Source organism: Phyllostomus discolor, chromosome 6 (assembly GCF_004126475.2).
Source record: "Phyllostomus discolor isolate MPI-MPIP mPhyDis1 chromosome 6, mPhyDis1.pri.v3, whole genome shotgun sequence".
Taxonomy (NCBI): domain Eukaryota; kingdom Metazoa; phylum Chordata; class Mammalia; order Chiroptera; family Phyllostomidae; genus Phyllostomus; species Phyllostomus discolor.
The window spans coordinates 159601430-159614461 of record NC_040908.2 but is presented as its reverse complement, the minus strand read 5'-3'; the positions used below and the strand labels follow the sequence as shown (position 1 = coordinate 159614461).

At 37.6% G+C, this 13032-nt stretch overlaps 3 protein-coding genes across 3 annotated transcripts; all 3 read left to right on the top strand.

The window, feature by feature from the left end:
* Nucleotides 1-354: 354 nt before the first annotated feature.
* LOC114499087 (olfactory receptor 1013) lies at nt 355-1688 on the top strand. The gene has a single exon (XM_028515042.2). It carries the CDS (start codon nt 375-377, stop codon nt 1308-1310), a length of 936 nt encoding a protein of 311 aa, XP_028370843.1. The 5' UTR covers nt 355-374; the 3' UTR covers nt 1311-1688.
* Nucleotides 1689-2755: 1067 nt separating this feature from the next.
* Nucleotides 2756-4306, top strand: LOC114498540 (olfactory receptor 9G4-like). The gene is given in 3 exon segments (XM_028514491.2): nt 2756-3531; nt 3534-3969; nt 3972-4306. Coding segments are annotated over 3 exon segments (891 nt in total). The 5' UTR covers nt 2756-3357; the 3' UTR covers nt 4253-4306.
* Nucleotides 4307-8894: 4588 nt separating this feature from the next.
* Nucleotides 8895-12606, top strand: LOC114499086 (putative olfactory receptor 2B8). The gene has a single exon (XM_036029443.1). It carries the CDS (start codon nt 11021-11023, stop codon nt 11954-11956), a length of 936 nt encoding a protein of 311 aa, XP_035885336.1. The 5' UTR covers nt 8895-11020; the 3' UTR covers nt 11957-12606.
* The last annotated feature ends 426 nt before the right edge of the window (nt 12607-13032 follow it).

Genomic DNA, 13032 nt, shown 5'->3' with positions numbered 1-13032 from the left:
AAGAGACATGAGCATTTCCTTTCTAATTCCCCCTTTTATACTTTCCATGTGGTTCCCAGTCACATTAAGTGAGAAGCAGAAGACAAGATATACAAATCATCCTCTCTAATAAGGAGGAAAAATAGGTTAAAAAGATAAGGTGACATACACTATGCTGTGTTCTTAATAACTGATCTCTCAAGCCAGCATAGAACAAATTTTCAGTCATCCAACAAGAATGATATCCAGTTCAGCATAAATGAGTCTCACAATGAACAACGTATGAATCAGTTGGGTTTTTCAATGATCTAAAATGCCCAGTGACAAGGGAGCTTATATATGTTTTAAATCATGCCATATTTCTTAACCATAGAAACCATAGAAACTCGCAGTCAATGGATGAGAAAAATTTCACCCAAGTGAAGGAGTTCATACTTTTAGGGTTCACAGCTGACTTATCGTTACAGAGTGGTCTCTTTTTCATCTTCCTCACCATTTATCTCTTCAGTCTCTTGGGGAACATCACCCTGATTTCTCTGATCTGTGCTGATTCCCGGCTCCACACACCCATGTATTTCTTCATTGGAAACCTTTCCTTCCTGGATCTCTGGTATTCCTCTGTCTATGCTCCCAAAATCCTTATGACCTGCATCTCTGAAGACAAAAGCATCTCCTTTGCTGGCTGTCTGGCTCAGTTCTTCTTCGCAGCTGGACTGGCCTATAGTGAATGTAACCTGTTGGCTGCCATGGCCTATGACCGCTATGTGGCCATCTCCAACCCCCTGCTTTATTCCCAGGCAATGTCCTCAAGGTTATGTACCAGTCTTGTTGCAGCTTCATACCTTGGTGGCTTTCTTAACTCAACCATCATTACCAGCAAGACGTTTACTCTGACCTTCTGTGGGAACAATATAATTGATCATTTTTTCTGTGATCTTCCTCCCCTTGTGAAGTTGGCCTGTGATGTGAAGGAGAGCTACCAGGCTGCAGTCTATTTCATACTTACCTCCAATGTCATTACTCCCATCATGCTTATTCTCGCCTCCTATCTCTTCATCATCACCGCCATCTTGAGGATCCGCTCTACCCAAGGTCGTCTCAAGGCTTTCTCCACCTGTGCCTCTCACCTGACAGCTGTCACCTTGTACTATTGTTCAATTCTCTTCATTTACTCTCGACCAAGTACGAGTTATGCCCTGGAAAGGGATAAAGTGGTGTCAGTGTTTTATACTGTGGTGATTCCAATGTTGAATCCTTTGATCTACAGCTTAAGGAATAAAGATGTTAAAGATGCTCTGAGAAAAATGGTAGACAGAGCAAAGTGTTTCTAAATGAAAATACTTGGTAAACAATGGCTGTATTTTATTTTACAGGTTATTTCCATGTTATCATTATCTGCTGTATGCTCAAAAAAAAAATCGACAAGCAAACAAACAAACATCATTGGATAATGTGGAAAAACCAGTCTGCATTTTTGTCTTCTGAATGTTTCTTTAAAATAAGTGATGCATTTGGAAAAATTGTTATGTCTGTTGGCTTGGAAGTTTTAGTTTCTTAATCCTTAAATACCTAACATGTAAAAATTAATATTCCTTGCTTCCTAACTAGCAGGGCCTGTATACCTTGAGGTAGAAAACTAGTGCTAAGTGAAATAAGCCAGGCAGTGAAACACAAATACCACAGGATTTCACCTGCAAGTGGAACATAATCAACACAATAAACAAGCAAAATAGAACTAGAGACATAGAAACAAAGAACAAACTGACAGTGACCAGAGGGGAGGGTGATAACAGGGGAAAGAAGGGAAAAGGGGCAAGTCAAGGAACATGAATAGAGGACTCATAGGCATGGACAACAGGGTAGGGATTGACTGTGGGAGTGGGGGAGGTGGAGGTTGGAGAGGGCTGGGGTGAGCAACAGGGAAAAAGTTGGGACAACTCTAATGGAACAACAATGAAAAAAAGAAAACTTGCATTTGTATTCTAATTACAAACCGATCTGGTTTACCTCAAAGTAAATGGTTTAAACAGTGAACTAAATCACAATGCTCTTTTGGTTTAGCTTTCTCCCACTGCCTTTTCTGCTAAGAGAAAAGCAGCGGGCTAGTGGAGCATCAGCCCTAATTCTGTATTTTTAACTTAATGCCTCCTTTTAGTTTCTCTCTGAGAGCTTTGGAGCTTCAAGATGTGAACATTAAAGGATTTATGGTTATTCAACGAATCTCTGACAGCAACAATTGGGGTCTTTGTAATGATCAGCATCCATTATATCAAAAACTTTCTCAACTAGGTATATAAATCTAACATCAACAAGTGAATGTGGGAAATATAATGTAAAAAAATTAAAACTCTTTTTAATAAGTAAAGAAACCCAAGTTGAGAGAGGGTTATGGCATTGCCTTAGCTAGCAGAATAAGAAAGAAACAATTCTCCTATAAAACACAAACATGGGTTAACCGTTGAAAACATACTCTTTGTAAAGACATTTCTGGTTCGAATACCAGCTCCGTTGTTGACCAGGTCTGTGATCTTGAAATTGCCTCTTTTTAAAAAGGTTTCATTTATTTATGTTTAGAGAGAAGGGAAGAGAAGAAGAAAGAGAGGGAGAGAAATATCAATGTGTGGTTGCATCTCATATGCCCCCTACTGGGGATCTGGCCTGCAACCCAGGCATGTGCACTGACTGAGAATTGAACAGGCAACCTTTTGGTTTTCAGCCTGCCCCCAGTCCACTGAGATACACCAGCCAGGGCTTGAAATTGTCTCTTGAACTCCATGAGGATCATCATAATACTTACCTTATAAAATTGGGTAAAGGATTTAGTGAGTTGAAATTAAAACTTAGAATACTAACTGACACACAGTGATATATATGTACATATATATTTCTATTTGTATTAATTGTAGCAGAAGTAGTATGTACATTGGAATTTGTATAACCATTAGCATAATGCATGATACATAAATTCTCAATGATATACAAAGGGTACTGAAAATTTTTTGTGGACTTTATGTACCTAACATTAGGCTGGGTGTTTTCATGCATCTTTGTTACCCAATCAGACAACCTGCCAGTTGCTTCGTTTTTCTTGTCTGGTGAGACTGAGGGACTTGCCTTGCATTAGACAATTAAGTGAAAGCCTTCATTTTATAATCATATTGTAACACCAGTTCCTGTGTTCCTCCACAGTCATTGACTGAAGTTTTGTTATACTAGATAGTCATGGATAAATGTCTGTAAGACTCACAGTAATTGTTGACTTAACTGATACCTTTATTTATTTCTTTCAATAGAATCAGTAAATAATTTTTCCCCCAAATCATCGTCAGGATTTCTTCTCTGTGGACATGGTAGTAGGAAATTATACCATACCAAATTATGCCTGAGTTCATTTTGGTAGGCTTTTCGGCAAACCCCTGGTGGCAGCTCATTTTATTTGTAATATTTCTGACCTTCTATTTGATAACCTTGTCAAGGAACATGACCCTGGTTACCTTAATTCATATTCACTCCTGCTTGCACATACCTGTGTACTTTTTCATCGACAATTTGTCCTTTTTTTTGACTTTTGTTACATCTCTGTCTATATTCTCAATATCCTGGCCAATTGTATCTCAGAAGATAAACACATTCCCTTGGCTGTATGTGGAGCCCAACGGTTCTTCTCCTGTGTTGTAGCCTATGCTGAGTTCTAGTTCCTTGCAGCCATGGTGTATGACTGCCACAAGGCCATCTATAACCCATTCCTTCATTCAGGTACTATGCCCAGCTCTCTGTGTATTGGCCTTGTTGCTGGCTCTTACATAGGGGGGTTCAAGAATGCAACAGCCCATATTGCCAAAACTTTCTGCCTTAGTTTTTATGGTAAAAATATCATGGACCATTTCTTCTGTGATGTACCACCATTGGTAAAAAGGTCTTGTACAGAAACCCAGGGCTATGAAAAAGTCCTCCTGGGTGTGGTAGGCTTCACCATTCTCTCTGGCATTCTTGCATCTTGATTTCCTGTTTCAACATCCTTCTGGCTATTCTGAGAAACTGCTCAGCCTGTGGAAGGTGCAAGACCTTCTCCATCTGTGCTTCTTACCTCATCTCAGTCATGTTCTTCTATGGATCTTTGCTCTTCATGTATTCAAGGCCAAGCTCCACCCACTCTCTGGAGAAAGACAAAGTGGCTGCCTTGTTCTACACTGTGGTCAGCTCATTGCTGAACCTTATCATCTATAGCCTGAGAAACAAAGATGTCAAAGAGGCCTTCTGGAAAGCAACATAGACCATAAGGACACAGAGAGAAATGTTATCTTTTTGAAGAATGCTCTCATTGCATTTCTCAGAGTACTGGCTTATAGATAGACATGTTGGTAAATGTTGCAATACTTTGAATAAATATAAGTTATACTCAAAACAATAAAACATGATCAAACCACTATTTAATTGTTCATATTATTTTGTTATGATTGAACTATTTTAAACTTATAATATTGGGTTATTTAATATTCCACAATATTTTATTTCTGAATTAATTGATTTAGGATAAGGCCTAGACATTGATATTAAAACCAAACAAACTACAACAACCAACTATAGTGCATTTAAGATCAAGTGATATCATTATGGAGGCATTATTTAGCTAATCTGGCTCTTTGTATATTGAAAGGACTAGTTAATGTTAACTTTTTTTTAAACTGATTTGAGAGGGTAACATCATCTTGTTTTTCCACTTATTTATGCATTCATTGGTTGCTTCTTGTATGTGCTCTGACTGAGGATCAAACCCGCAACCTTGGACAGTTCTTCAACCAACTAACCTACCAGTTGGGGCCAATTAAAATTAATATTAACGTTTTGCTTTCTTTCTCTCTCCTTACTTTTCTTCCTTCTTTTCTCCCCTTTTACATCCAAAACAAGGGAGTAAATGTAGTGATGTAGACATTTTTATGCTCATTTCAAAGATGAACAAACCAAAGCTGATAAAGTAAAATGGTATGTTTGAGCTCACAGTTTCCTGGCCTTACTGTTTCCTTATACAGTTTGTATTTAGTTGTAATGCAATAGTATGTGGTTCCAAAATTTGCTATGACCAGTGAGAAGAAAACCTAGGGTTCAAATTTGCTATGTGGATAATTGAGAGTATACTAGGATCATAACCATCTTTAAAATATTGTCAATTCTAAGAAATGACTCTCCAGCCCTGGCTGCTGTGGCTCAGTGAATTGAGCCCCAGACTGCAAACCAAAGGTTGTTGGTTCCATTCCCAGTCAGGGAACATGCCTGAGTTGTGGTCCAGGTTCCCAGTAGGGGGCACTTGAAGGGCAACCACACATGGATGTTTCTCTCCCTCTCTTTTTCCCTCCCTTCCCCTCTCTAAAAGTAAATAAATTAAATATTAAAATAAAGGAAATGACTGGTCTTTGAAGTTTGCATTTCAGGTTTTGCTGTTCTTGTGATGAATACACCCATTTTTATGATTCCTTGTATTCGGCAGTATAAAAGGCACAGAACACGCTGGGTGCTTGGAAGGCCTGCAACATAACCATGCTAAAGGTTCATGTGCAGCGTAGAGAGATGGGAGGAGCTACAACCAACAAGTGTCTCAACCAGGAATCCCTCAGAACAAATAATTGCATTTTAATTACTGGTCTGGGACATTATCCCTCAAGAATCCAGAATTCAGCCTAAAGGTCCTAAAATGAGAAAACTCAGATAACTTAGGGATTTCACTGTGCATGCATTTATCATGTTTATTTCTAGTCTACTTATAAAAGGACTGAGTCAGATTATGGTAGTATTTTATTTGTAGTTATCATAACAGAAGATTTATTTTATGTCCACAGAATTGTATTTTTTGGATATGGATATAATGTCTATTTTGTTTTTTATTAGTAATTGTTTGCATGAATAAGTGGTAAGGACAGGTATGAAACAGATTATTTCGACACATCACTTGTGTGCTTAGGGTATGTAATTTTCCCTGCTCTGCACATGTTTGTAATGGCTTATTAAGACATGAATAATAGTAGTAAAATAAAATCATTTGTTGTTTAACTTAAGGATATTTTGGAATTAGGCAGACTCTAGTACAAATTGTGGCTCTGTTAAATAGTCTGACTTTGAAAAAGTTGTATAGCCTGCCTGATCATTAATTTTCTCATTTTTAACATGAATATAAATCTACTTTGGAGTTATAGTGAAGATGCAATTTACTATCAGCAGAGTACCTAAAAATGTGTGCCATGCAATGGAGAATTGTAATAGGTAGCAATTAATATCTTCTTGTTTTTTTAGAGGGAGAAGATCAAAGATTTTTAACTTTTTAAATGTATTTGTTTTTCATCAGCCACATAGTATTGTGGCTGAAGTTGGGGGTTGGCCCTTTCTCTGAGAATGTGGGCTTCTGGGAGACTTTGCTTTCATATTTCTCTCTTTATCCTCCAAGATTTTCAAAACCAGATCCTACTTACTTGTTCAAGAGGATTTGTAAAACTAATTCACACTTAGTGTACTTTGTAAGAACTGTATACAGCATTTGTATTTAAAGAAATGATCATCTCTTTTCTAGCAAATTCCCATAACTCAGTGATGAATTCATCAGAAAAATATTTACAGACTTTTTGGCAGCCCTTCTTAATATTCTTCCTTAACTAGGTAAGGAACAAAATGATGGTGCTATTTTTATTTTTCTTAATCCTTGAACTTAGTCCATAAGTTGATTTTTAGTAATATATCTTGTTAATTGATGAAATGATAACCAACTAAAAAACATAGCGAATTTTCATAGTAGTTAACACATATAAGAATTGTATAAGTTTGTGTAGACTCTAAATATGTTTGTAATGATATGTCTTGGAATTCCAATAAGGCTATGTCTAGTAATCCTTCTACTCTTAGAACACAAGCAAATTGAGTAAACCTGGGGTTTATATCATATTGGTAGCTATACTATGTGTCAGATACTGTGCTAAAACTTCTAGATGTGTTTTCTAATGCAATCATCAAGATAACCTTATGGTGAAGCATCCCTGGGCAGCCCCCCAAGATAACCTTATGAATTAAGTACTAATATAGTTACCACTTAACATAGGAGAAATATGAGTTTTAGTGCAGTTTAGAAACTTTCCTAAGTCATCTAGCAGAGAAATGGTGGGGTCAGAATTCAAATTCAGGCTGCCCTTGTTCAGAGTTCATGATTTTAACCTACCCTACAGTACCTTGCAAAGTTACCCCAGGAAAATGAGATATTACCAAAGGCCAACAATATTATTGCTATTGGTCAACACCAACTTAAGAGGCAATTTAATTATGCATTGGAAAAAGATAGTCAGTTATGCAGGTCGTTTAAATTATAAAGATTAAAGAGTTTTCTATTGAACATTCTGAATTTATGAAAAGCATCAGCCTTTTTTAGTTGGTGTAAATTACATTTTAGATTTCTTCCCCTAATTTGCAGAGCAGAAAGATGAGCCACTCATCCATGGAAGACATATGTTGCCTAATATGCTCTGTCTATATAATGCCAGAGTAACCTAAAATAACCTGACCTTGACTAAAGTGTAGGTTACAATACACTGTATCTTATTGACATCAACTCACACCAACAGTTTTATTCTTTTTCTTGAATTAGGTGGATTTTTTTGGAATGTTAGGCAATGTTGTTCATAAAAAAGAAACTACTATGCAGTAAATGAATTTGTTTGATTATGTACTTTGACTAAAGTTATAGCTACCATGAGGATGAATTTATTTTTAATTGGAGTCCAAGGCTTAAGAAATGTAGAAATCGGAAGGATTGATTTGAATTTTATCAGCATTGATTAGTGTTTATTATGTGCTGGGGAAAAGAAAAACACAGACATGCAGGATCACTAGAAACCCAAAGTCAATGGAAGAAATAGACTGAATATAAAGCAATAGAATATGTTCAAAGAATGAAATGTTTCAGTAGAGAAGACTAGTTAACTGTCTGTCAGAGTGAATGAAATCAGGGGGAGTTTTGAAGGGGATGTCATGCATGCCTAGTATTTAAAAGGTTGAAGAGGAGTTTTCCAGGCAGATGAATTAGGAAAAGGCATTTGCTAACAGTAGTAGCCTTTGTCTGTGAGGCGAAATGGAGGATGTACAGTTAGCTAGGCGATTGCTAACTTGATTGAGGGGCCAGTATAGAATCTATAGATAATTATAAAACATTCAGAGCTTTGGCAGCCCCATATTTAATTTGGTGATCCTACTTTATACTAAGGGTATTACATTTATTTATAAAATTGCCTTTAGTCCCTGGCTGGCATAGCTCAGTGGATTGAGCGCGGGCTGCGAACCAAAGTGGCCCAGGTTCGATTTCCAGTCAGGGTACATTCCTGGGTTGCAGGCCATGACCCCCAGCAACTGCACATTGATGTCTCTCTCTCTCTCTCCCTCTCTCTCTCTCTCCCTCCCTTCCTTCTAACAAAATAAATAAATAAAATCTTAAAATAAATTGCCTTTATTCCTCTTATCCTTGTGACAGAAATGCAGCTCTGTGTGTTCTGCCAGAAAAAGAGTGTCTTATATCCTGAAAAACTGGCAGTGAATGGGTTCTAGCTGTTTTTCAGCAGTTACAGCCATTGAGAGGCTAAAAAATGCTCTTTGAGGCAACTGCATTAAGAGGGACTAAGGGCTTATCATATTTTATTGAGTCTTCAAAATACCGACAGCATTTAGATGCTGAATCAAAATTTTATATTTACTTATGTGAACAAAATTCTACATACACATGCATGCCTATAGAAGCAAGAATATTATTTTTGGTGTGCTTATATTTTATTTTTATGGTATAGATATAAATATATACATGTGTGTTATAGGTGATTATATATATATTCAGTAATTACTTGTGATTTTGGACAAGTTGTTTGCTGCCTTAAAGACTTAGCCTCTCTGCCATTTGTGGGGGTGAGGAGTGCCAATAATTCCTGTTCTACACTTAACAAAAGTCTTTTTATGGGAGTCACATGGATCATAATGCTCACAGGTAATATATTTTGAGCCCTTATTACATGTGCCTAACTCTGTCTGAGTGCTTTACATGCGTTATCTCATTTACCTTGTCCATCATCTCTGTGAAGATGCTGCCCTTGTCTCTATCCTACAGATGAGGACAGTTAGGTGGTGTGCATTGTGCAAGCACTCTCATCTGTGAGTGGTGGAGCCAGGCATGTATGGGTGCCATCCAATCATAGATCCCATGCATTTCACCAGTGGTTGTGTGATCTGATTGTGTCATCTAAGAAACTCACTGGGGGTGGGTGTCATTTGTCATTATAATCACTCCTAAAAAATCACCAAAGCATTTATGATTTGCAACAAAACTTTTTAAGTACTGTTTGAAGGACATGGAAGGGAACTCTGTAACCTCTTCTGTTCACTCCTTGCCTTCTAATTGGATGAAAGCAAGACTGTGACATAATTTCTCTCTTCTTTTCCAGGCCCTGAAGAAGTCCAGGCTCTTCTTCTTCATTCCTGGACTTCATATTTTACATAATTTAGTTTTCCAGTTAACTGAATTACTAGATTTGAAAAGTCGACATTTAAATCAAAATATAAGAAAGCCCTCTAAAATGCATTACATTTGAATCAATATTATTTGAAAAAGGATGTTTTGCATAAAGCAAACTTTTTCATGACATGCAACTACTTGGTTCTTAAATGTATTCTTGATAAGATTCTTCAGTCCCTCAGGTATCAATTTGTTCTTCACCACAACTTTTCACTGGAGCATAAATTCTACGGGAGTATTGGAAATGTCTGTTGTGTTTGCTAATGTATGCTGAGCACCCGCTACATACTATATTATTAAAGAGATATTTTTAAGACGAAGAAAGGAAGGAAAAAGTAAAAAGAAAGGGAGAAAGAAAAGAATGAATGAATGAGTGGAGGAATGATTGGCAACTTCTACTTGCTATTGTATGTGCCACCCTCTAGGACTTTTTTATTGTCCCATATCTTCCTAAATCACTGATTTTAATTTGCTCCGATCTGGAAGTTGGTGACCAAACATATTAACTCTGTACATCAACTAAGAGTAAAAAAAGTACAGGGTGGGACTAAGGAACTCTCAGTGAATAGACCTAGTAACTAGTCTGGATTCAATTTATTAATTAAATTTTATTAATATACAATATGTTAATATTATATAATACAATTTAATTAATGTATAATGCTATCATACATTAATCTCTGAAATGGTTATTATTAGTGACACGAATTCCAGATAAATGTTGCATCACTCTATGTTATTAGGGCTATTAATAATTGATGGTTTTTCTTGGAAGATTGCTTTCTGCTTGTAAACATTATCTTAATTCTTTATACAAATTATTGAATATAACTCTCAAAATCCTCACAAAATTGGTGCCGTCATTATTCTCCTTTTGTACAGAGTGAAATGATCCAAGCACCCAAAGTACAGACATGGTGATGAGGGAAGAACTGACGATTAGTGTGCTCCAAGGCTGGTTCTGTTGGTGGTGTGCACAGTCTTTGTTCTTTCGGCTGTCAGGGTGACCAGACACTCAAAGGTTGCATCAGGGTGATCAGAGGAAGCACAGGCTGCTGTTCCCACACTTACGTATAGGTTAGTGAGCAGCATCTGAAGCAATGCCCATCACTGCTTTTTACATGAGTGCTGCATCCTGCTGTTTCATTGCTTGGTATGTAATTGGATCTTTTCAAAACACTAAGGCCTGAGTAAGACTTTGAAGAGTGAATAGGGTTTGGAAGATTATGAACAGACAAAGGAACATCCCATTAAAGAAAAGGCAAGAATATCTGCTTAACTCTAATCAGTATGAGTTTAAAATTCTTAATCGCATCAAGAGAATACTCCATCTAAAAGCAGAAGGAAAGCTTTCCTTTTGTAGTATGATTTAGATGCTAAAGATATAGTCTCAAAACAAGCCTTCTTCTTGCTCTTACTTGTGCCTTCAGTTTCCAACCCTGTGGAATATATAGTATATGATTGTGTCTTCAGGGGAGTAGATGGTTTCATGAGAAGTAGGTGACCTGAAAAATGAGTGTGATAAAAACAAACTTCACCGTGACTGAATTTGTGTTCCTGGGGCTGTCATCACAGCCAAAGGTGCAGCTCATTCTTTTTATTATCTTCTTGTTCTTCTATTTATTAACAGTGGCTGGGAATATTATCATTATCACTATTATCCAGATAGAACCTCATCTCCAAACTCCCATGTACTTTTTTCTCACTAATTTATCCTTTCTGGATATCTGCTACACATCCACCAATGTCCCACAAATGCTGTCCAACATGGTGGGAAAAGAGAAGACCATCTCTTTCTCCAGGTGTGCTGCTCAAATGTACTTCTCCTTGTCCTTTGGAATGATTGAGTGTGTTCTCCTTGGTGTCATGGCTTATGACAGATATGTAGCCATTTGTCACCCTCTTCATTATACTATCATTATGAATCAAAACACCTGTGTCCAACTGGCCGCCATTTCTTGGTCCAGTAGCTTTCTGAGCTCCATGATTATCAATGTCCTCACTTTGAGTTTGCCCTACTGTGGGCCCAATGTCTTGAATCACTTTTTTTGTGAGGTACCCTCTGTCCTGAGGTTGGCTTGCACTGACACCTCATTCACTGAGATGGTCGTTTTCATCTTCAGTATCATCATCGTCTTCATTCCTTTTCTCCTCATTGTTGTTTCCTATGCCCAGATTCTTCTGTCAGTTCTCAGGATGCGGTCAGCCTCTGGGAGGCACAAGGCACTGTCCACCTGTGCCTCCCACCTGACAGTGGTGGCCTTATTCTACGGGACTGCCATCTTCATGTACATGAGACCTCAGTCGAAGTCCTCCAGGGCTGGGGGTAAGATCATTGCAGTGTTCTACACTGTGGTCACACCCATGCTCAACCCCTTGATCTATAGCCTCCGGAACCAGGATGTGAAAGGTGCTTTAAGGAGAGCTATGGCAAAACAAAAACCGTGAGAGCTCTGAGTGAGACACTAGGGTTAACTGTTTACCTAAGATAATTGGCTTCTGAATAGGAAGTGAAGGAGTAAAACATAGCTTGGATACTTAACATCTTTTCTGCTCTACATAAAAGCCACATAAATCCAGCTGCAGACTCTAGAGGAATCATGTCTTCTCCAAGGACAAACCACAGTTTAATGTGTCAGAGCAATTCCCTCCATTGTGTGATGACTATTTCCTCACTCCTTGAAAAAAATCTTGATTCCTTAAAACCATAAGCTATCTGATATTTATTGCTAAAAATTACATCAGTAAGGTGAGAGATCTGCCTGGAACATCAAAAGCACATTGATATAGAGAGGCATTCTTAATTTCCAACTCATACAGAACTTTAAGGAAAGGGATTTGGGTGCAGCATTTCATTTTTGTCCTAATTGCATAGTTTTCAAGGAAACAAGACCCTGAATCTACTTTGTGCTTTAGACTTTTATTAAAATATTGCTTCATTTAAATTTCAACTGAACTCTACCCTTCCTGTACATCCTGGTGTATGGTATCCCTTTTGAAATGGGTAAATAAACTCGACTTTGTTTAACTACAGTTTTGTTCTTGGTGGTCTTAGGTTCATTGTGTGGATGGGAGACAAGAGTGATCAGAAGCAGAAGTTTTGAACAAATGTTAATGGGCTAATTCATTCATTCATTACTTAACATTGAATGACTACATGACATAATGTTAAATACAATAAAATGCTTTCCTTCAAATATTCATAAATATTTATAGTATACATATACTTATATATACTTACACTGATAAACTGCGATAAATGCAATAAAGGAAATAATCCTCGAGGGGCAGTGAGAAACAGTAATAGGTGGAGTGACCTCAAGGAGGCTGCCTACAAAGACAAGAAAGAGAGATGGAGTGAGATTGAGAAGAGCTTTCTAGCCAGAAGATGGTTGTAAACACACTGTGGAGATGTGGGGAGTTTACTCTAGATGAGGGCTAAAGAAGACTAGTGGGGAGCTGAGCAGCAGGTATGGCTGGGGAGGCAGGCAGACCCTGAATGGCTGAGTTAACTGTGGTGAGGT

Excerpts from the sequence above, each read along its gene's own strand:
- LOC114499086 (XM_036029443.1), top strand. The coding sequence starts at position 11,021 with ATGAGTGTGATAAAAACAAACTTCACCGTGACTGAATTTGTGTTCCTG.
- LOC114499087 (XM_028515042.2), top strand. The coding sequence starts at position 375 with ATGGATGAGAAAAATTTCACCCAAGTGAAGGAGTTCATACTTTTAGGG.